Below are 22,665 nucleotides of genomic sequence, written 5' to 3'. Positions count from 1 at the left end.
ATATATATATATATATATATACACACACACACATACACACATATACATATATTTGTATATGTGTATATATATATTTTTTAATTTATATTATTTTAGCAATTAATAACAATCGTTATTACTAGTATCACCACTAATACATCGAGAAGTAAAAACTCAGCAACCTAGGACTTTCTCAAGCTCTTGGAAAAATAACGCTAATAAAATAACGTTTTCTAAACTTTCCCATTCATCCTTTAGCTAGAGGGCCTTTGTCCAATCAGCTTCCAAATTCTCAGCGTCAGCAAATAGGCGGGCTCTGAGAGATTCGGTTCCCTCAGCTTGTCTGGCTGGGCCACGTCAGGAGCCCTGCAGGTCCTTGAAGGTACATAAATTACCAGTTTATTCATTGGCATTATTTATTGAGCTTCTTATTCAAATCTATGTTTAAAAATTTCCAATAACACATAGTTTTAAGTCATGCCACTTGTTTGTTTTTCATAGTTTCTTCTTCTACAGATATATATACTGCCTCTGAGTGTTGCGGACCTTCCGTTCCCTCTTCTGCGCACGCGCCGGCAAAAGGAAGGCTTGGCCTGTTTCCGGGTGGCGCGTGGGGCTCCTGGCCGAGACCTGCCCTTGCCACCACCAACATGGAGACCTTGTACCGAGTGCCGTTTTTGGTGCTTGAATGCCCCAACCTGAAGCTGAAGAAGCCGCCCTGGGTGCACATGCCCTCGGCCATGACGGTGTACGCTCTGGTGGTGGTGTCTTACTTCCTCATCACCGGAGGTAACTCAGGCTGGCAGGGGCCCGAGCGGCGCGGAGGCGCGTCGGTTCCGCTGACTCGCAGCCCCCGGGCAAGCATCGCTCTGCTCGTGATCTTTTCGGAGGGTGGAGGGAAGTTCTGGGGTTCCAAGTGTTAACGGCCCCAAGCTTTATTTGCTCTGACGCCCTGAGAGCACCCGTGTTCTCACTCCCATTGCGTTCACTCTCCTAGCTTCTTATCCTAGGGATCCAAGTCGAATAGATTTTTCCAGACCAGATTGTTGTCCTTTTTATTGCTTGCCGTAAGTTGCTTGACAGAGATCCTGGAAAAGTCTAGTCCGGCCCATTTTACTTCCATCATTGGTCAAAAGGGTATGGGACTGTTACCTTCTCTTTGTCTCCGGCCCCTGGAACCTTGGAAGAGACTTGAGAATTCTTAAGTTTGTTAGCTGAAAACTAAGGATCCGGTGTTGGTTTTTACCCCGATGACAATGAATATGGAATGTTCCGAAACCATGGTTTGATTAATATTTGAGATATATGTGCAGGTAATACTGTATTTCAGGGAACAGTTGAGCATTTAAAGAATAAGGAAAATAGCATTCCTGTTAAAAGCTTACGAATTACTGTATCCTGTTCTTTTCATATATAAAGTTGCAAAAGGGGCGTTGCTTTGTACAGTGGTGAGTTGGCAGTCCAGCTAGTCTTTGCAGAGCCACCACCCTTTCAAGCTAAGTTCCACAATGTACTCAAGACTGGACAGCTGTAGTAGTAGATTTGGGGGAAGTGGGAGTACTTAATCTGGAAATTATAAAATTCAAAGTCTACAGGTTAGGGACAGTAAGAGTGGCTCTGCTTTTAAGGGAATAGTCACAGACATCTTCATTTTCATAGATGTTTTGTGAGGATAGTTGCACTGAAGAGGGAAGAATCTGAAACCATGAGGGCTTAGTTCCAGAATGTACCTTTGAATCACACCCTTCCCCCCATCTAGAATAGTGACAGTTAACTTAATGGTTGTTTAAGTAAATTAAATTTAAAGACATATTTTTTCTATGTTGGTAAGACACTGTCCTAGCATTGCATCAGCATTAACATTTGCTCAGCACATAATAGGTACTGTGTTGAATAAAAGAAATTTAATATGCATGTGGCTTTTTAAAAATAAATAAACAGTAGTCTTCATCTGCTTTTAGCTACTAGTCTCATTCCTGTTAGCCTTACCTCCCTTGGAGCCAGAGCCTTTGCTAGAAGCCTCACAGTTGTCATGCTACCTTTTCCCTGTTGATTGTTGTAAGATTGTTGTAAGATTGGAGATTGTCTGCCTCAACCCCCGATGAAAGTGAAAAAGACACCTTTTGGTGGCCAAGGTCATGAGGTATCTCATACAAGGAATCAATTTTGCCATTGGAAAAGAGTCTCTTAAAAACTGAGTGTACCTTTGTAAGTAAACAATACTCATTACAGAGAAACATTCAGCAAGTAGTGTATCAAGTCCCTGTTAAGCTGCAGGCACAAGGTACTGGGGACAACTGTGAAGGAAACATAAGGGTCCCGCCCTCCTGAAGCTTATAATGTCATGGTTGACATACATTAAGTATCACATTTTTAAACCTTTTACATTATTTTGCCATTGCAAAATGCCACGAATGCATTGAAGGAAAAGGACAAGAGGTTATGAGAAAATAATAGGAATTGGGAATATCATTTACATCGGAGTGTGGTTCTTGAAGAAATGACATGTTAGCCAAGCTGAAGGATTAGGGGAAAGGGTATACTAGACAGAGGGAAAACGATGGACAGATACGGGACTGAGAGACCAGTTAGGTGGGTTTTGTAGTTGACCTAGACTAGACTGGGCTGGTGGTAAAAAAAGAAAACTACAACAAAAGATATTTTGGAAGTAGATTCAGTAGGTCTTGATGGATTGATTGGATGTAAGGGAAGAATGAGTGTAAAGAAATCTTACTGGTGTCAGATTTGAGCATCTGAGTAGATGAAAGTGTCATTTTCTGAGATTGGAGAAATGAAGTATTTTTTGGTGAACGAGAGGTAACTTTAGGATATATAATGGTTGGACATAACCAACTATAATTAGTTGGATATGTGAGTTTGCAGGGATGAGTATAACACTGAGAAAAGAGGTCTATGTTGAAGTTGGTCAATAACAGATGTTTTCTGAATTCTTCCTATAAACCACATGTTGAAGAACATACCCAAAATCCCTGTTCTTGGGGAACTTACATCGCATTCTATGGTGCTAACATTATTTGAGGTGTTGGCACATTGACAGTCATTAGCACATAGAATTGAAAGCCCTGGGAAGGGATGAGTTCAATTCTGGAAAGAATGTAGGAAAAAAAAGAAGAGGACAAAAAAAGAGGAGGACGGATTAAGCACTAAGGAACTTCCAACACTTAGTGGTTTTATGGACGAGGAGGCTCAGCTAGAGAGATAGCTAGAAATCATGGACAGGAGTGTTAGAAAGGCCATGAGAACCCCCCGACCCCCAAGAAAATGGATTTAGAAAACTGGATGGAGTGCTGTTTAGGAAACTTCCTAAGAAGAGAATTGAGAAGTGTCCATTGAATTACACAACACTGGTGGATTGGAGTGAGCTGAATGTAGGGTAAGTGAGCAAGGGGAGGTAGCAAGTTTGTCAATTTTTTTCCAGAAGGAAGCCTGATTCCCTTTCAAAAAGGAAGCATAGAAATAGGCTGTTAGCTAGGAGGGTCTGGAGTGTAGGGAAGGTTGATACAGGGGAAGGACAGGTGGAAAATACAGGAGAGAGAAGAGATAACTGAAGGAACAAAGTCTGAAAAGGCAAGAGGGGATGGAATCCTGATAATTGCAGAAGGCGTCCCACCTTGGTAGGAGAAGTGATTCTTCCTTGGCAGGAGCTGGAGGGAAGGAGGTGAGGATGGATGCAGCTACCAGTTTGTAGATTTGGGGGTGGGGTTAGTTAAGGGTGAGGGAGACAGTCTTTCTATGCTCAAGAAAAGCTGGAAATGATGTTGGAAAACAATGGAGAAGATAAAGAGTAGATGTTGATGGTGGGAGTTTCGGAAAACGTAAAATATTGATGGACATTAACATGAATGATCATGAATCTCTAGAGCTAATGGTGAGATTTTAAAATGTTTCCTTATTTCACATTTAAGCAAGAAAATTTCTCTAGTAGCTCTCAATTTGTAGAAGCAAATCCAAACTTATGTGGAACAGTTTCTTGAACTGAAATACAATCTTTAATGTTAAATCTCCTTTATTGTGGAGTCATTCTTGAGTATCAGAATAGTTACTGAATGAATTTCTTTATGAAATACCTTTTTTTTTAGTTAATATCCATCACCATACGTCTGCTAAATTTTATTGTGTTGAGAACTTTTAAGATTTATTCTCTTAGCAACTTTTTTTTTAAATTTATTAAGGTGACAATTGTTAATAAAGTTACATTGGTAGAGATAATATTGTTTTATAAGTCATTCTACAGTATTGAGTTGAATTCTGAATGGTTTATCTGAAGTTTAGATTAGCCGCACGTTATTTGATTGTAATAATACATAAAAGCAGTTCTATTTAAATATAAATGAACCTTTAGAGGCAGATGAAAATGAATCCTATTTAAAAAATTAGGAATCCAGTCTAATTTATACCGTTGTCTTTCATGTAGGAATAATTTATGATGTCATTGTTGAACCTCCAAGTGTTGGCTCTATGACGGATGAACACGGGCATCAGAGACCAGTAGCTTTCTTGGCCTACAGGTAAAAGATGCCTTTTCGAATGATTTGGTGGTGGGAAAGAAGGTTGCTGGGGCATGCCTGCTTACTTAAAAAGACAGTGAAACCTATGGCGTCCATCTGTATTTAGAGAGTAACTGTTTTAAAATGCTAAGTTTGGAGATGGCAGGAAGTGGGCCACAGCGAGAGTAGAAGTGTATTATTTATTAGGAAATGTAATATTCTACAATGATATGATCACTTATTTACAGGAGGGTATCAGTTTAAAATACTATTCTGGGGATCAGCAAACCAATTTGTAAGTAAAGCTTTATTGGAACTAGGCATGCCCATTTGTTTATATACTATCTGTGGCTGCTTTCAGGCCACATCGGTAAGTATGACACAAACCATATAGCCTGTAAGCTTAAGATATATACTGTCTGGCCATTTAAGAAAAAAATCTGTGGATCCCTGGACTAAAATAAAAAGAATAATTTTTGAGACCAGGGAGTTCCATTTCAGCAATAAAACACCATTCTAGTGTGGTTTTCTCTAAAGTGCTTTTTGGTTAGTCTGTAACATATGGGATTCTAGTAGTAATGGTTACTGTATTGCTTTCTAAAATCCACTTGATAACTGTCTACCTAAACGTATTTGTATTTATGCTTACATTAATGGTATTCCAGGCATTGAATGTTCCTGGAAAGATTATTGTGATTCTCTAGGTAGGGGATGTAGATGACAGGAGATCTTGATGGTAGTGAAACCTTTCTGGGGTCCATGAACTGTGAGAATTTTGAAAGCTCTGTATCCCTAGAAAAATCAGATACAGATAGATACAAAAGTTTGCATATAACTGGAAGGGTTTATAGATCACTGGGAATCCTGGTGGGGTTCATGGTGCCTTAGTTAAGAATGCTTGCTTTTAAATTTTTCCCTTTGAAACAAGAGATTTATTAATTACTATAAAACTTTTCAAGAAACATTTCTAACCAATTCAAAATTAATTTGAAATTGGTAGAAATTTAAACAGCATAGCTTTTAAAAGCTAAATTAAAGTTCTGGGTAAAGGGTTCATATATAATAAATTGGCTTTTTAAGCTAATAATTAAAATGTGACTTGCTTTTCATAGACAGTTGTGTTAGTTAAGGTTTTAAAATTTTCTTTGGACATGTGCTCCATTGTGGTTGCCCCAGAACCTAAAATAGTGCTCGATAAATAGTAGGCTCTCAATAAATATTTGTTAAAAATGCATATCCATAAATGTAGTAAAATAGTTGTAAGGGTAAGAATAAAAAATGTTTTAGCAGAATTTCACTCTAAGGAAAAATTTTTTGTTTTTCTGAGAATTTTCATTCTTTTGTTTTCCATGGTCTTTCTTTTTCAGAGTAAATGGACAATATATTATGGAGGGACTCGCATCCAGCTTCCTGTTTACAATGGGAGGTTTAGGTTTCATAATCCTCGACCGATCCAATGCACCAAACATTCCAAAACTCAATAGATTTCTTCTTCTATTCATTGGATTCGTCTGTGTCCTATTGAGTTTTTTCATGGCTAGAGTATTCATGAGAATGAAACTGCCGTAAGTTATTAAGTACTTTGTGTAATCAGCAACTTCTGTTGCCAATTGGTAAAATTACCTGGATCACATAAAATCATAGGCGATTTGATTTAACTCATGTAAAACAGATGAAAATTCTGAGAACTAAAGAAATTTGTGACTTGCTCAAGGTTATAGCTATTGTAGTAGCAAATTTGAGACTAATAGGTCTTCCTGACTATTATCTTCATACGTGTTCATGAGAAAATTCCGTTATTTTGCTGTAGCATCACTCAGCACTGTTTCTCTAAAGTCCTTTTTAGTTAGTCTGTAACATGGGATTCTGGTCGTAATGGTAATAGTAGGGAATATTTTCAAGCCATTAATTGCTACTGCTCTTTGAATATTGGTACAAGGAAAACCCATTAAGCTTTGGATGGGGAAGGGGAGTTGTTACCTCCCCAAAAAGCTGGGGAAAGAATTTCATATATATGTAATTAGACCATGTTGATTCAGAAAACTTACTGTGGCTTTAGAAGAAGAAGATAAGTTGGTTTTATGGCAACTTTCATAATTCCATTTGAGATCACTAATTTGTGATGTGGACAAATTTGTTCACATTTCCCTATATTCTGATTTCACCTATAGATACATTAGTCACCACATGAACTTTGAGCAAGCATACCATACCATGTTTCCCCAAAAATAAGACCTAGCCGGACAATCAGCTCTAATGCGTCTTTGGAGCAAAAATTAATGTAAGACCTGGTATTACATTGTATTATACCCGATCTTACAGTAAAATAAGACTGGGTCTTACATTAATTTTTGCTCCAAAAGATGCATTAGTGCTGATTGTCCAGCTAGGTCTTATTTTCGGGGAAACACGTTACAAAGATCAGCTCTTAGTAAATTCAGTTTTTAGGGAATATGTTAAATATCAAGTGTCAACTAAACTGATTTCTTAGAACTGATATTCCTTTATCATAAGAGACCATAAAAGGGAGTACAGTAATGTGTTGGAGTTTCACAAGTTCACTTGTTCTATGGCTTAACCTGCCTATTACCTAGAACACATCTGGAGTAGACTTCCCCCTAGAAACTTCCCCCTAGAAAGTCAGAAGTACTTATCCTGCAGTCATGTTCCCATCTTAGCCCTGCAGGATGGGAAAAAAGAGCACAGTGTTCTTTGAATATTGGTGTGCCCATATAGTTCCCTCAGACTCCTCTGCTCGTGGCTCTTGTTTTTGTCCTGGGAAGACAATTTTGGCCATTGGCTAAATTGTATGAAGACTTAGGTACTCTAGCCTCCTCTTTTTGTTCCACTTTTTCCTGCCCTTGTTGGAAAAGGTACACTGGAAGAATATATGGAAGAGGCTGAAGTTTCCCATAGCAAAACAAGAAAAGAGGAGGCTCCCAGAAATAATAAAGAGGCTATTAAAAATTAGCAATCAAAACAGAAGGAACTTTTGGAGACAGCAGAACAGAAGTGGGCTGGTTTTACCCTTAGAACTAGATTTGTTCTCATTTTCGTATGCTTCCCATTCTTTCTTATGGTCTTAGGTCCTATACTTAGGATGTGAGTGTGGTTTTCTTTGAGCTCAGGCGTTTGACTTTTAGGGTAATAGAGCTATCGACTGCTTACAAAAAACTTGGAAAGTGTTTAATTCTTTGGATTGCCTCCACCTTACTTTTGCACTTATTTATGTAAACATTTGTCTTCCTATCCTCATTCTAGAAGGTCAGTAGCCAAGATTGCTGACTAAGCCAACAATAGGAAATAGAAAGTAGGATATACTCTTTGGGTTGCAGGTGTAGATTATGTTTAGATGTAGCCAAAGCAGAATAATGATCTAAGCAGAAAATTGCTTCTTTCTGTAAGTTGTCAATGCAGCTAACTCTAGGATTTAAATATTTAAGAGGAAGGAATTTATGATTCCCTCTTTAATACGATTTCCATCTACAGCTCCTAATGCCTGATACCTCAGGTGTGGAGTGGGGAAAAACAATGAACAATTTTAGAAAAGCAAGTATTGCATTTTCTGGAATACTTGCAGACCCCAAACGCAGTGACGAGGCAGGTCTGTGTGTACATACTGCACATGGTAGGGTTGTGGTTAGTACCACCAGCGAGGGGGGATGCTTTTCTTGCACACACATTATCTTTGATCCCCACATATGTAAACAGCTTGATACATATAAGTAGAACAGCAACAGCAACAAGAAGACATTTAAAAACACCAGTAACCATGGTGTTTTTTTTTTCAGATTAGATAAGTTGCTAGCACCTGAGATAAAGGATGGCTATGCTAGAAGATGTATCATGATAGCCTCCACGGTTGGAGTCTTTCATAAAGAGTATGTTATCGTTAGCAAGAAGTACCTTTAAAAAGGAGAAAACAGTAGTGGTGAAATGGTACTACTAATTTTATAGTTTCTGATTTATGCTTTTTTAAACACTTGATGTCTCTCCTACTGATATAATTTTACAAATAAAAATTGGCTTTTTTTGATGCCTTGTCTTGAAGAAATGTGGGAGCTAATAAAATGAATAACTGTTTTTTGACTGTTTGCATACATGACAATACATTTAAAATGAAAAATCAAATTTTAGTGCCTAATAGTTTTTTGTACTAGTACAAAGTTACAAAGAAACAGTTTTCATTTTGAAAATAAAAATTTACTAATACAGTTCATAAGATAACGTATGGGAAGTTGTGTGTGTGTGTGAGGTACATTTTAAATGTACACAGGCTCAATGAAATAATGTTTGTACACTGGGTAGAAGACTGTGGTACAGGTTTGTTCTGGGTTCTTCTGAGAAACAGTGAATGGTCATTAGATTCTCTTTAGACTCCACTATTAGGGTATTTTTGACATAATAGCAGAATCTTAAAATTAAAAAAGTTAAAAGATGGCCTGCAGTGTCATGATATAATGGCCTAAAATTAGGCACAGTGGTTGGGAATAGAGGGATGGGTTCCTACATTTAGGCAGTCTCAGAGTGACTTGCCTAAACTTATAAAGCTGTATAACATAGTCTAATTAGATACTGTTATGTAATTGAAGACAAAGGCCTGCTTTACTCAGACTGGCAAAAATTTCCATTTTAGCAATTTGAGCTGATGAGAAAAAGCTAAGGAGCCCCTGAGTAAATCCTGAGATGGGATCAGTTCAGAAGTTTTCCTAAAGGGAGGGGGAACATGAAAAATAAGAATATAATAATATTTTACTAAAATTAATATAATTTAGGAAATAAGATGATGCATATATCTGCTTCTTCATATAACTGAAATTTAACCCTATATGTACTAAAACTTTCTTACTCGTTTTTGACAGACCTCTTTCAAAAGGGTTTTGCTTTATTGCCTCCTTAACATTCACATTTGTATTTAGCATATATTTACTATTTGATAACTTATTTGCCGAACACTGAACATTATGCAAAATTTTGCTTTTTGACTCAAGGTCATTTTACATTTATACTTATATTAGACATGTAAGTACTTTTCCATTTTTCAGTTAACTTCTTCAGTGTAACCTGTCACTTCTCATTGTTATCATTGTAACCTGTTGTAATTTCATCCTTTCCTTCCATCTCTTTGGTTCACTGGTTATTCTGTGATTTGAGGAAATAGATAACCTAGGCATTTGATTGCATTTTAAATCAGTCCTGGCTGAAGGAGAGCTTGATGGCCTGGCCTTTTGAGTCTCTTTCATCTGCTTTCAGGTTTGGGCTGTATTCAGAAAGTTAAGGTGGTAGAGAGTCTGTCCTCTGAATAAGCAAGGTTGTTTCAATGAGTGAAATCTCATATCCAGGGCTCATTGTGAGCAAAGAGAGGTGATTCTAACAAAACAAAATGTACAGCTGCTGAGGGTGGTGTGTGGTGGGAGGAGGGAGGAACTTGGAGGCCAGTTTGGGGCTTGCTGCTTATTCGCTCTGAGACTTTGTGTCAGTTCTGTGAATGTTCAGATTCCAAACTTGTTAAATGGAGTTAATTATGTGATTCAGAGAGAGTTAGTCTCAAGATTTAATGAGAAGGTGTTTTATGTTCTCTTAAGCATAATATTAATGTTAATTATAAGTGTTTTTATTGTAAAGATAAACAGAATCCTAAAAGTTCTATGTTTCGTTTTGAACTATGGCCACCATTTCAAAAATAAATAGATAATGCGATTTCTGTTTCTAAAAGAAAGTGAGGTTTCTGTTTTAGGACCATTACAGAAGCTAATGGACCAGGAGTGAGGACACTTGTGTTTTAAAGCTGATTCTGTACTGTACTTGCCGTGTGATTTTGAGCAAACCACAGTTTCACATTCTTCAACTGTAAAATGAGAATAATATTCATCTTGCCCACCTTTTTAGGATTGTTGCAAGGATTAAATACAAGAATGCATGTCATAGTATTATGAGAAATTTCTGTGTTAGTGCCACCCTAGCACAGTGCCTGCCTCCTACGCAGAAGGCACTCTGAAAGAATGAATGCCTTAAAATAAAGGTGAAATAGAAGATCCTACATGCTGGCTTCTATGTCTAGTGGTTTTTTGAGCTCTTGATTTACTTTTATTTACCTGTAATGCTTATATTATCTAAGTACTTAGTATTTGCCGTAATTTTACTTGTATAAAATTCTCACAGGCCTGAATATAATAATTAAAGATCATGACATTTTTTTGGGCCTTGAGAGGGAACTAAATGATTCCAGGACAAACCATACTAAATGTTTCAAGAAGTTTACTTTTATTCCCTACCAAGAAGTATATTTACTTGTTTTTTCTTCCAACATAGTATCTTTATAACATTATAGTATTTCTTAATATCCCCCCAATTTTTTCCTAAAGGACTATGTATGTTTGGCAGCTTTGAACAAGGATTTGTCCATTTAAGTACTCTCTTCCATCTACATTTAGGTTGACAATAATCCGTGATTTATACTACGTAAGCATAGGTCACACACTAGTTACAAGGAAGAACATCACTACATACTGTGTATCCAGAGATCGATGTGAAAAGTGCACGCTCACATACCAGCACACGCAGATGACAGGCAGCGACCCCTAAAGACTCCTCGTACTTTAGGGCTGTAAAGTGTAAGCTAGCTATTGAGCAGCTTCCACTGCTACAGATATTAGTGGATACTTCTTTAAAATCTTGAACTTATTTTTTCTTGTGAAGTTTAGGTCTTAAAAGTATGCTTTTTGTGAAGTATCAGTCATTATAATAGCATGTTTATGTGGGGATCTTCAAAGTCAATATATATCCTAAGAGCCTTTTCATTTTTTATTCAGTTGCGTTTGGGGGCTGGGGGGTGGGTGAGAAGTGCTGGATTGTATCAGAATTGTTACAAAGGTGGTTGTGTGAGATAACAGTTCTCTCTGTACTCAGTGTGGATCAGCCAGGCTGATAGAACAGAAGGAAAAGTAAGTTCTAGGGAGGACCCGTTGTCTGCACATTAGGACCTGTAGATCAAGTGAGTCCAGAAGCTGGAATGGAGGAAAATCACATTCTGGAGTGTCTGCTATGTGCCAAGCACTGTAGTAGATCTAATCCGATGAGGAGTTTTGATTCCTTAACCTACAGATAAAGAAACTTGAACTAATAATAGCAGCTAACATTGTCAAGTGCTTATTACCATGCATAGCAGTTCCTATGTAAGTAGATTTGTCTTATACAGATGGTGCCAAAAAATGTATACACATTTTAAGAAAGGAAAACTATTAAAATTGTAATTATACCTATAACAAGAGATGAATACAAGTCACGTTTGACTTCTGCAGTTACAAGCGGTGCTCAGAGTAGTTACCGTCGGTGTCCAGACACTTGTGATTACAGCCAACTACTGCTTGTGCTCAAAGTGTCCATTTGTATACACTTTTTGGCACCCCCGGTATAATCGTTAAAACTCTTTGAGGTAACTGCATTTTATAGATGAAGGAACTGAGTCAGGCTTACTCACTAAGTGTTGGAGGCAGGGTCAAAAGAAGAGACGTTCTGAAGGCATCAGTGGGAACAGGGTGTTTTAAACCCTTTCTTCATGTGGATAGCTTTATATAGTTTTCCTTGTTTTTCCCTGATCTTGTGGATCCTTAATTAATAATAGGTTGTCAGGATTTATTGCAAAAGAGAAAGTTTGGAACTTTATAAAATCAAACTTAATGCTTTAACTTAAAGGGGGCTCCAGGGCCTAACTTGCACATTTTGTAAAAGGATCTCCTGTTTCATCCACATGGAGTTTGACCTGCTCAGTAGCTGCAACTAAGGTCCCTCCCTGGTACATGGACATTTCCTAAAGGAATAGAGGTGCAGGGGGACACTTCTGCACACTGTTTTTTGAGAGTTCAAGGCCTCACTGCCCAGGTGTGAGTAGCTCCTGATCTTCCCACCCTCTCCTTTGGTAATACTAAGTTCTTTAGAATATCCAAACCAGCTTCTTTCCGTTAAAAAGTTTGTGATTTTTGTTGCAGTTGTAAGAGTCCAAAGGAAACTGATTCTGACTCTAACTTTTACATAACATTTTCTTTACTTTTTTTTCTCATTCTATGCTGTTTAGCATATTGGTTGGTAACTTTATCCTTTGAGGGGGAAGGGTAATGGAACTAAGGCCCAATAAAAATGTGCGGGGGGCAAGATATAAAATAAGAGCCATAAAAAGGATCACACAATTATATTTTTAGATTGTCATTTGACTCACAAAATTTGTTTGGGCATTTTGCAATGTTGCTTCCTTTTCACTTTTTGTGTTTTTAAATTTTATTTCTACAGGGGTTATCTGATGGGTTAGAGTACCTTTTTGAGAAGAAATTCGTGGATACTGGATTTGCTCCTGTTCATGAAGTTTTAAAGGCTGTACCAATCCTCTGATGTGAAATATAGAAAAGGATGAAAAGCCGCAGAAAAGAAGCATCTAGTGGAAAACATGGGAAGCATATTAAAACTCGGACTACAATATCTTCTTGGTATTGAAGAGATAAGCTTATCATAGTATTTTTTTCCTGCTGACCTATACTGACGTACCAACAATGTTAAGTAGCACTTTCTTCTCAGTTTTTCATTTCTTAAGGAAAATATACTCCATTTCTACAACTATAATTTTGAATAGAGTGATTATTTTTTACAACCCCCTTAACATTTTTTGGAGATGACATTTCTGATTTTCAGAAATTAATGTAACAGAAAGCTGAGGACTCTGGACAGCTGATCAGCTTTACCTATGGTGCTTTGCCTTTAAACGGTGTGTGACAGTACATTATTTCAGATACGTATGTAAGACTGTTTCCTGAACATTTAGGTGTATGAAAGGAGCAGAAATAAATAATTTTCTAATGAACACCTTTTATGTTTGTTTTTAAATTGACTGATGATATTAACCTTTTGGTCTACAGTTATTCAGTCCCATCTTGTGACTTTAGCTGCTGTTTGTGGCCGAAGGCCTCAAAATGCAGGTGGCAGGATGTCTTGTGAAGTAGCAACCCCACATCCCTGTAAGTGCTCAGGCACGGGCTGCATATCTGTGTCAGAGCTGTTGGAAATGTGATGTGTTAGATGAAAGTTCCCTGCAGCCATTCATTTGCAGTAACTAACACAATTTTGAGTGCATCTAAAAACATCTCTAGACCAGTCTGGTCTTCTCATTTCTTCCCACCAGGCCTTTCGGTTCTCCCTGAGTGGCCATGAACTTTACTTTTCTAGTGGCTCAATTCTCATCCCAAGACCTGTAAGTTTACAGTAAAATTTTCTCTCAGGTGAATTTTTTTTTCGAATTCCAAGGCTGATCTAAAAGTTGCTGTTCATTAAACTGAAAAAGAATCATTTATTCAAGAAGTTTTGAGTACCTATTATATGCCAAGCACCACTGAGGATTATAGTGGTGAATGAGACAGATAAAGTCTCTGTCTTCATAGAGGGAAGAGAAGATAATCAAAATCTTGTAGGGAAGCCAGATAATCAAAAGATAAAAATGTTTATAAAATGTCAGATTCTTCTAAATGCCACACAAAAATCAAGCAAGATAATAGTTTATACTATGGTGATGAGAGATGGGTAGAGCTCTGCTATACTCCAAAGTTCCAAAAATGGAAAACAAGACCTGCATGTACTCACCAACTTAGAAGATTTGATTTAACTTTAATTACATTTTTCATTATTTAGACATGTTATAAAACATAAACTAGTTGGACAGAAGATAACATAAGGTGTTAATGGCTTCCAAAGGTCTTTTCCTAAACGACTGAGTTGTGGACAGTTCCTTTTAAGCTCCACCAGGTGGTGCTATTGATATTTGGTGTATTTTTTCTCTGTCACAGCTCTTAAGGTTTTGTTTTGTTTTTTCTTTTTATAATAAATGCACAATTACTAACTACAATGAAATATATCTAAATAATGTTTCTGGTAAAATTGCAATGTTTTACGTGAGGAAAAAAATTGTTGTACCTTGTACTAGATTTAAAATGCTTTTGGAGATACTAGACTAAAAGGTCACAGCCTGACAGCAAGCCTGCCAAGCATTATTAACATCAGCAGAGGTTAAGTAAATGAGAGAAAGAGAGAGTAAATTAGTAGACTAGATTTGAAGCAAACCAGTCTTTGATTTTATCACAGGATTCTCCAGGAAGTGGGTGCTAAAATACTTAGAAGTGCCAGATGGTTTAGTGAAGAGGAACTCCAGCTACAGGTAAAGGAAGGACGCAGAATCAGCCCGGGGAAGCTGTTATTTTGTGAGGCATAGCTGACGGTTGCCGTCAGCCGAGTGGGGAGCACTACAACAGAGCCTGCCTGTCAGGAGTATGTTGGATGGAAATGGCTAGACCGTTGTCCCACTGCCTTGTCAGGTCTTTGGCCACCTTGCAATTACTCGCAGGATCTTGGCTAGAAGCTGAGGTGCACCCTGACAAAACTAACAATGTGCTGTCAGCGAGCCCCACTTCTTGCAGCTCGACAGTGAGTCCAAATGGATCTGAGCCACACATCTCTGCCACAGATTATAAAGAAAACATCCTCTTTACAAGATTAAAGTGAGAGGAAATCCTATATATTTTGCTTATAAAAGAAAAATTAGACTATATTGTTAATGTTTGCTTGAATTGGGAAGTGTGAGGTAACAGGTTCTCAGTAAATGGTGTGTTTCTAAAGTGTAAAGCTGGAATAAGGACTCTTTTCCCGTTTTGCTAGTAAGTAAATTGACATTCATTTGCTACCACAGCTTGAACTAAAACCCAGGTCTTCTGCATAGCAGGCTAATTGTTTCCATCATGTGCTATTTTCTGGTACAGAAGATCACTTCTTGAATGTAGTAATAAGAAGTGTACACTTATTTATAAAAGACAATGCCAGATGATGGGTTACATCAGTGAGCAAGAAAAAGACAACCTCTGCCCATGAGGAATTTCTAATCTGGTGAATCTACACAAACAGGCCAGTTCTCTTTGCTGTAAGAGTCCATGGGAAGAGCCCTGAAACCCAGATTTGGGAAGAGGTAAGGCTTTCATTTGTTTTTGGAATCATGGGCTGCTAATCTGCCTACAAGTTTCAAGTACAAATATATTTTTTCCAAAAATTATTTTACTTGTTTTTCTTTGTTTTATTTATGTACTAAGACTCTTAATTGCATTTAGAGAAACTCACTTAAGCTATCTTAGAGGGTTGGCTGTTAGGATACTAGAGTATCATGCTAAGACAGGCAGGCTGCTGGGGATTAGGTGTCCTGGAATTGAGAACTTGGTGCTATAAGGTCCCTTGTTTATTTCTGACTTACTCTGTGGGTCTGCTGCATGCTTTTCTCCCCATAAAACTGATCACTTCTGTTACTCTGGGTCAGAGTGGTGGGAATCATGGCTGCCAGCCTATCTTGATCATTACATTCAACAGCTTCAGCCACTCTAGAGGAAATTACCTCGATTTGATAAAATTTTAATGGCACTTTCTTGAATGGAAACTCCTACATCATCCCTCATCTTTGCCTATCCCTCCCTAAACCACCACCCCCAGCCCTCCTGTACCCGGTTGTCGAGCTCCCTCCTTTCAAGGTTACCCCAAGTCCAGTTGTTACCAAGTTTATGGCATTTAGTGTAAATAATTTGCTATAAAGTATGTGAGACAACACAAAGCTTAATTGCATTATCCACAATGCGGCCCTCGAACTTCTGTTGAACCTGCCAGTGCTGGGAATGTTTTTACCTCTTGAGGTGAATTCCATCTTCAGATCTCTGTGTCTTTTAGAAAGCTATGTCCTATTTGCTTTAGCTCATTGATTTCAGGTCCATCCCTTCTGTCTAGATCTAGGCATACATAACTAGTACGTAATGAAAGCCAACATTTCAAACATTAAAACCCTTTCAGGAGCCTCCATTTTTTCCAGGCTCACCATTTCTAGCTTTTCAGACTCAGAAACATGGGGACTGATTCCTTTATGATCATCCTCTCACTGCAGTGTCTATATTCCTTCAAAAATAAGTCTCCCGAGAGATTCTGTCCTGCTTTTGGGATGCTTATACTGAGATTGACATAGCCATTTTGGTGACTACACACTTCTCCAAAGCTGTGCTTAGGAGCACATCCTTAGGAGGGCATATCTCACCTCATTCTCAGCTTTCACAGACTCATGTTATACCTGGTCACCTCTAGGCATGGCTGGTTCTGCCTGGGCATCAGCATCTGAGGGTTGCAATGGATCTCAAAGACAAGCAGGTTCAAACTCATTTATCCAGATGAGGAAACTGAAGCCCAGAGAGGTGGAGTGTGTTGCTCTGGGCACATAGCTTTGCCAGAGGTAGGAAACCAAGTCTCCTGACTGCCAGTTCTGCGCACTGTCCTGCACGCTGTCTTAGCCACATTGTGCTCTGATCACTCAAAAGGTTAAATCTGAAATTCTTCAGGAAAATTAAAGAAATATCTTTTTTTTTCCTCCCTCTGAAGTCCAGTAAATTTTTTTTTTTTTCAAATAACTCTAAGGGATCCATGGAAATTTTTACTCCAGTACATCTCAGCTTCCTGAAATCAGTGCTATTCCGCTTAAACATACGGTATGTCCCATCTTAATATTAGCACCCTTCTCCCCACTGCACTGTTTCCTGCACAGCTAAATATTCTGGCCCTTTAGAACCTTGTCCAATTTAAATAAACATAATAGTCACATATTTCTAATAAGAGCACAATTGCCTGCTCCTTGGGACAAATCATATGCTGGTATCAGGGTTCAGCAAAGGTCACTACAGATCTATAGGGGCAATACCACGAGCCACTAGGACCTGACACTTGGGACCAATCAGCTTTGGGTTCATGTCCCAACTCTGCCAATTACTAGCTGTGTCACCATGGACAATTATTTAGATCCTCTGAGCGTCGTTTTCCTCTTAGTAAAATGCAGCTGACTGCCTACCTCATAGGATGTCCTGAGAATTAGATGATGCACAGCCTCCGGAACATACTCAGTGCTCCAGAAATGTTAGCTCTGAACTTATCTTTTGTTGGTTTCCCCTTCACACTGTAGTTTTATTTAATGCATGATTACACGTACTCCCTTGGGGATGGGAGTGGTGGAAATGTGCACACGTAGGCATATGTGATAAATACAGTTGAAGCAGGGTATGTCTGCTTTTAGATATATGTCCACTTAAAGTGTTTTATGATTTATGTTGTATCCTTTGCAAGGTGGAAACAGTTTCTATGCAGCATGTGACATGACGCCACTGCTCCACTGAAGACCAAGGAGCCGCCTTTGGTTAATGGATGGCATCTCGTCTTTCTAAAGCCCATTTCTTCAGATGCCCCCTGTCAAGGATGAACCTTCACACAGGCCATGAAGTGCTTACGTTGGCAATTGCTGCACCTCAGAAAAAGAGTTTTCTATTGAGAGCACAGTGTGGGTGCCAGTCTAAACACCGCCCTCAAGGTCTGACCAGGTTAATAGGTTGGAACAGCTGTAATTCAGAGTCCCCAAACTGCCGTCCTACTTTGATACGACAGGAAATTATCTAACAATTTTAAGCCCACATAGCAAATGTGCCGTATCTTTGCAAAACATGACACTTTATATAACATATTTCAACTTTGAAAAGTGCTTTTACATCTGTTATTTAATCTTAACAACAATGCCAACCATCTTCCAGGTCTCTTACTGTCATAAGAGGAAGTGGCGGGCTTAGTCCACAACGGAAGGTGCTGTGCTGGGTACTTGGTCCATATTACTTCCAATCCTCACAACGATTCATTCTAGTAGATAGCATGGTCTCCATTTCACAGGGATCGGCTGGGATTGAACTAAAGTGTGCCTGGCTCACAATCCCTTCAGCTTTCTGCAAGGACATCATATGCTTTTTGTCCTATATCCTAATTTATGGTCTAAAAGCCAGTCTCTTCCGTAGTTAGAGAGTGGGTGGATACTTTGAAAGGCAGGGTAGTGACCAGAAGGGGACATGAGGAGAGCTGATTGGGTTGCTGGTAATGTTTCCTGATCTGGGCACTACGTAGATGGGTGTGTGCACGGAGAGGAAGTGCATTGAGCTGTGCATTTATGATGTGTTCACTTTTATGAATCTTGTGTTTCAATACAAAATTTTTGTAAGCCAGTTTTTCTTTTCAAAGTGTGAGCTCTTTACTTATCCCCAGAATCTAACCGTGTGCCTGTTCGCTGCACTAGACAAAATGAGCTCATTTGCATTTTGCTCATTTACGATGGAGAAAGGAGAGCCAAATTCACAGAATCAGGGCAAGTGTTGCTTCTTCTAAGAGTGTTGCTTAATTTTTTGGGTCATGGACCAACTGAGGATTTGATTCAATTATGATAAAAAGAATAATCATCAAAACGTGTACTTTCTATATCAAAAATGTGCCAAACTACCTATTTATCTGTCTGTCTATCTATCTATCTATCTATCTATCTATCTATCTATCTATCTATCTATCTATCTATCTCATTTCATCTGTGCCATAACACTCTGAGGTGGACATTGTGATTCTTATTTCATGGATGTGGGAACCAAATCTCAGAGAGATAAGCAACTTGACTAAGATCACACACTCTGGAATGTTCAATCCAAGACTCAAACCCAAGTTTTTCTGGTGCCCAAACCCATCCCCTTATCTCCTGGGCACTGCTTATCTAGACACTCTTGCCAAGAGAATGGACTCTTCCCTCTTCCTCATGGCCTCCAATACACACACACACACACACACACACACACATTCCTGTTATTTCAAGGAATGCATGAACCTCCTGAAGCACATCATCCATAGGCACTTTTTAAGAACACTTTCAGGTTGAAAAAATGACAGGAAATTTTTTCAGAAAGGACTGGACTATGGAAAAACACTCAGATCATTAGTTTAATGAAATTGTAGCTTTGATATCTTACATTCCTTTGTTTCCCCTGTAAAACTTGATACATGTCATTTTTCATATTAACACTTTATTATATAATATGTAATACAGTCAAAAGGATATATGAAAGAGACATGTAAATTGGGAAGCATAATAAAATGAATTAAATCTTGTGAACCAGTAATCCAACATAAGAATTAAAATGTTACCAGTGCCACTGAGCATATCTTTGTGTTTTATATTATCCATTCCCCTGCCTTCCCTCTAGAGGTAGCCACTGCTCTGAATTTTGTGTTGAACATTTCTTTGCTTTTTAAATAATAGTTTTACCACATTTGTATGACTATTTAAATAATATATAATTTAGTCCTGCTTGTTTTTGAGTTACTGTTTAACACATTGATAATTAAAATTATGTACGGAATATTTCACTATGATCATAATTAAAAAAAACTATTTTCAGTTGAGGTCTGTCCTGATGGGGCTTTTTCTGTAGACTTACATCGTTGGAAATGCCTCATAGAGTCAAGATGTGGTTTCCTTTACTCGCAGATCTATGTGTTAGATCTGTGGGAAGGAACTACAAGATAGAGCTGCTATTATGAAAGATCTAATAGTCAACACATTTTTTTATTTTAGGTATTGGTGCATCCCAACAATCTATTTTGGGGTGTGACAGCTTAGGAGCAAATATGATTTGAAGTTATCCATGGTTAGACAGTGGGTGAAATGAAAGCCAGGCAGATCCACCTCCTCTGACCACCTAAACATGTGGGACAGTTTTGAACTATGTCCATATTCAAGTGGAGATCACAGAAACCCAACTAAAAGAACTGTGGACTGACTGACATGACAACTGTGGATTGAGCAAAAGTTCTTTATAAAAGGGCTGTCTTGAAGATTAAGGCTCAAAGTCAGGAGGAACTAAGGCTGTGGCATCATAATGTGAAATTCCTTAAATAAAAATGTATTAACTTTAAATAATTTTGCCTATGCCACACATAAAAAAGACCCTTTACACTTTTAAAAATATGTATTTTCAGTTTTATAAAATTTTATTGTCATATCTTTCTGGTGAATTGACGTTTTGTTATGTAGTGACCCTCTTCATATTTGATAGTGATTTGTTTTGTCTCAAAGCCTATGTAGTCTCATGTTAAGGGGGCTAATTCAACCTTTTGTAGGTTAGGATTTGTCATGTGTATTTTTCTATCATTTTCTTTCAAACTTTCTTTGTTCTTGGGTTTTAGGGGTGTCTCTTATGTATATGATGCAGTTTTATTTGTGTTTTACTCTGACAATCTTTGTTTTTTAATGAGCGAGTTTAGTCTATTTTCAGGAATTGTGATTATTACATATTTAGACTTTTCTATATCTCATCACTTTGTACTATTAGGTTGGTGCAAAAGTAATTGAAGTTTAGAGGTTAAAAATAATTGCAAAAACCGCAATTACTTTTGCACCAACCTAATATTTATCTCACTTTCTCAATGCTTCTTCTTCCTCCTTTCTCACCTTTTTTGGGTTGATAGAATTTCTTTTCTTTTTTTTTAAAATTTATTTATTGGGGAAGGGGAACAGGACTTTATTGGGGAACAGTGTGTACTTCCAGGACTTTTTTCCAAGTCAAGTTGTTGTCCTTTCAATCTTAGTTGTGGAGGGTGCTGTTCAGCTTCAAGTTGTTGTCCTTTCAGTCTTAGTTGTAGAAGGTGCAGCTCAGCTCCAGGTCCAGTTGCCGTTGCTAGTTGCAGGGGGCGCAACCCACCATCCCTTATGGGAGTCGAACCGGCAACCTTGTGGTTGAGAGGATGCACTCCAACCCATTGAGCCATCCAGGAACTCAGTGGCAGCTCAGCGCAAGGTGCCATGTTCAATCTTAGTTGCAGGGGGCGCTGCCCACCATCCCTTGTGGGACTCGAGGAATTGAACTGGCAACTTTGTGGTTGAGAGCCCACTGGCCCATGTGGGAATCGAACCGGCAGCCTTCGGAGTTAGGACCATGGAGCTCTAACCGCCTGAGCCACCGGGCCGCCCTCTTTTTATTTTTTTATTTTTTAATCCTTAAATGGCAGATAGCATTTTCCAAAGATGGTTGCAAGAATAGCTCTTGTCCTACTTGTTTTATATAGAGCGACTTTGCCACACTCCCCATCTAAAAGTGGAAAGGATCTCTAGGGTTGCCAGGCGGGAAGTCCCACCCGTTCTCAGGAATTTCTTTCGCTTTCTCGTTCCCGAATCCTGAGAAAAATTTGTCAGGAAATTGGGAAAATCGGCTCCTTGAAGCCAGGTGGTTGGTAGTATTGGCCGTCACTTTGTGGAAATGATTCATCATGGAGAACGGAAAACAGTTTATATCTCGGGATTTGGGAATGGGAAAGCGGAAAAAAATTCCTGAGAATTGGTGGGAATGCCCTACTGGAAACCCTAGATTTCTCTAACCCTTGCAGCATTTTTGTTCGACAGAGGATGGCAGAAGTGACCCTGTGCCAGTGCTGAGCAGAGTTTTTCACTGGCCTGGCAGCTTTTGTCTGTTTCCTCTTATGCTGGCTCTTGGAACCCAGCTGAAAGAACACGAGAAGCCCAAGCCTCATAGAAAAGCCACGTCTGGCTACTCCAGTCAATACCAGCTGAGCTCTGAGCTGGCCGCCACCATCAATGGCCAGTCCTGTGAGTGAGGCCTTGTGGACATCCACTCCCAGCTGCCATCTGATTGTACCCGCCTGAGATACCCCAAAGGAGAACTGCCCACTGAGCCCAGTCGGCCTTGAAAGGCTTCAGAAATGTTAATAAACTTGCTTTTAGGTGCTAAGTTTTGGGATGGCTTATTATGCAGCAATAAATAACTGTGATGGAAATGTGGCATTGGCTTTGGGACTGAGTGATGAATGGAAACTGACAGGGTCTTGAGATGGAGAATGCAAGCTAGAGGGGTTTCGAGAAGACCACAGGTAACAGTCAACAGGCCCTCAGAGAAGTGTTGATGAGAGCTTGAAGACAGCGAGGAAAATGACCTTGGAGGCTGAAGAAAAGGGACCCTTGTGACCTAAAGGCAGCAAGTTTGCCAACACTGCTGCCTACAGTAATGTGGACAGTAGAAAGGGCACTGAGAACTCATGGGTCCCACTGGGAGATTTCCAGGCAGAAAGTGTGAACTACCTTCTTCTAGCTGCATGTACTGAAATGTGAGAAGACAGAGATGTACCAAAAAAGGAATTGCTCAGTTTTTGAGCTGGGTTTAGAGAAACAGAGAACCCAGAACAGTCTTTCCAGGTAGCAAATGAAAGCTGGTGTATTTAAAACATAGTTTATCCAAGAAATGTCTCTCATGTATTCTTCTTA

General features: G+C 38.8%; 1 protein-coding gene and 1 non-coding gene across 3 annotated transcripts; both read left to right on the top strand.

Moving 5' to 3' along the window:
* Window positions 1-547: 547 nt before the first annotated feature.
* OSTC (oligosaccharyltransferase complex non-catalytic subunit) lies at window positions 548-13,338 on the top strand. 2 transcript variants are annotated; one of them, XM_019741923.2, is made up of 4 exons: window positions 550-768; window positions 4,415-4,508; window positions 5,855-6,052; window positions 12,774-13,338. In XM_019741923.2, the coding sequence occupies exons 1-4, from the start codon at window positions 630-632 to the stop codon at window positions 12,790-12,792; spliced, it is 450 nt and encodes a 149-aa protein (XP_019597482.1). In that variant the 5' UTR covers window positions 550-629; the 3' UTR covers window positions 12,793-13,338. The 2 variants fall into 2 exon arrangements, with proteins under 2 accessions (XP_019597483.1, XP_019597482.1); XM_019741924.2 differs by lacking the exon at window positions 5,855-6,052 and having other exon boundaries at window positions 548-768.
* Window positions 13,339-19,788: 6,450 nt separating this feature from the next.
* Window positions 19,789-19,919, top strand: LOC141570282 (small nucleolar RNA SNORA18). Its single transcript, XR_012494287.1, has one exon. It is a non-coding gene; the product is annotated as a small nucleolar RNA SNORA18 (small nucleolar RNA).
* Window positions 19,920-22,665: the final 2,746 nt, after the last annotated feature.

This window comes from Rhinolophus sinicus, linkage group LG02 (genome assembly GCF_036562045.2).
Source record: "Rhinolophus sinicus isolate RSC01 linkage group LG02, ASM3656204v1, whole genome shotgun sequence".
Lineage (NCBI taxonomy): Eukaryota > Metazoa > Chordata > Mammalia > Chiroptera > Rhinolophidae > Rhinolophus > Rhinolophus sinicus.
The sequence above is the reverse complement of the archived record's forward strand: the minus strand, read 5'-3'. Positions and strand labels throughout refer to the sequence as shown.

What these genes read in the sequence shown, in the direction of transcription:
- OSTC (XM_019741923.2), top strand. Translation starts at nt 630, where the DNA reads ATGGAGACCTTGTACCGAGTGCCGTTTTTGGTGCTTGAATGCCCCAAC. An exon ending in TTACTTCCTCATCACCGGAG is followed by an intron (nt 769 to 4,414) that starts GTAACTCAGGCT and finishes TCTTTCATGTAG; the next exon opens with GAATAATTTATGATGTCATT. An exon ending in GTAGCTTTCTTGGCCTACAG is followed by an intron (nt 4,509 to 5,854) that starts GTAAAAGATGCC and finishes TTTCTTTTTCAG; the next exon opens with AGTAAATGGACAATATATTA.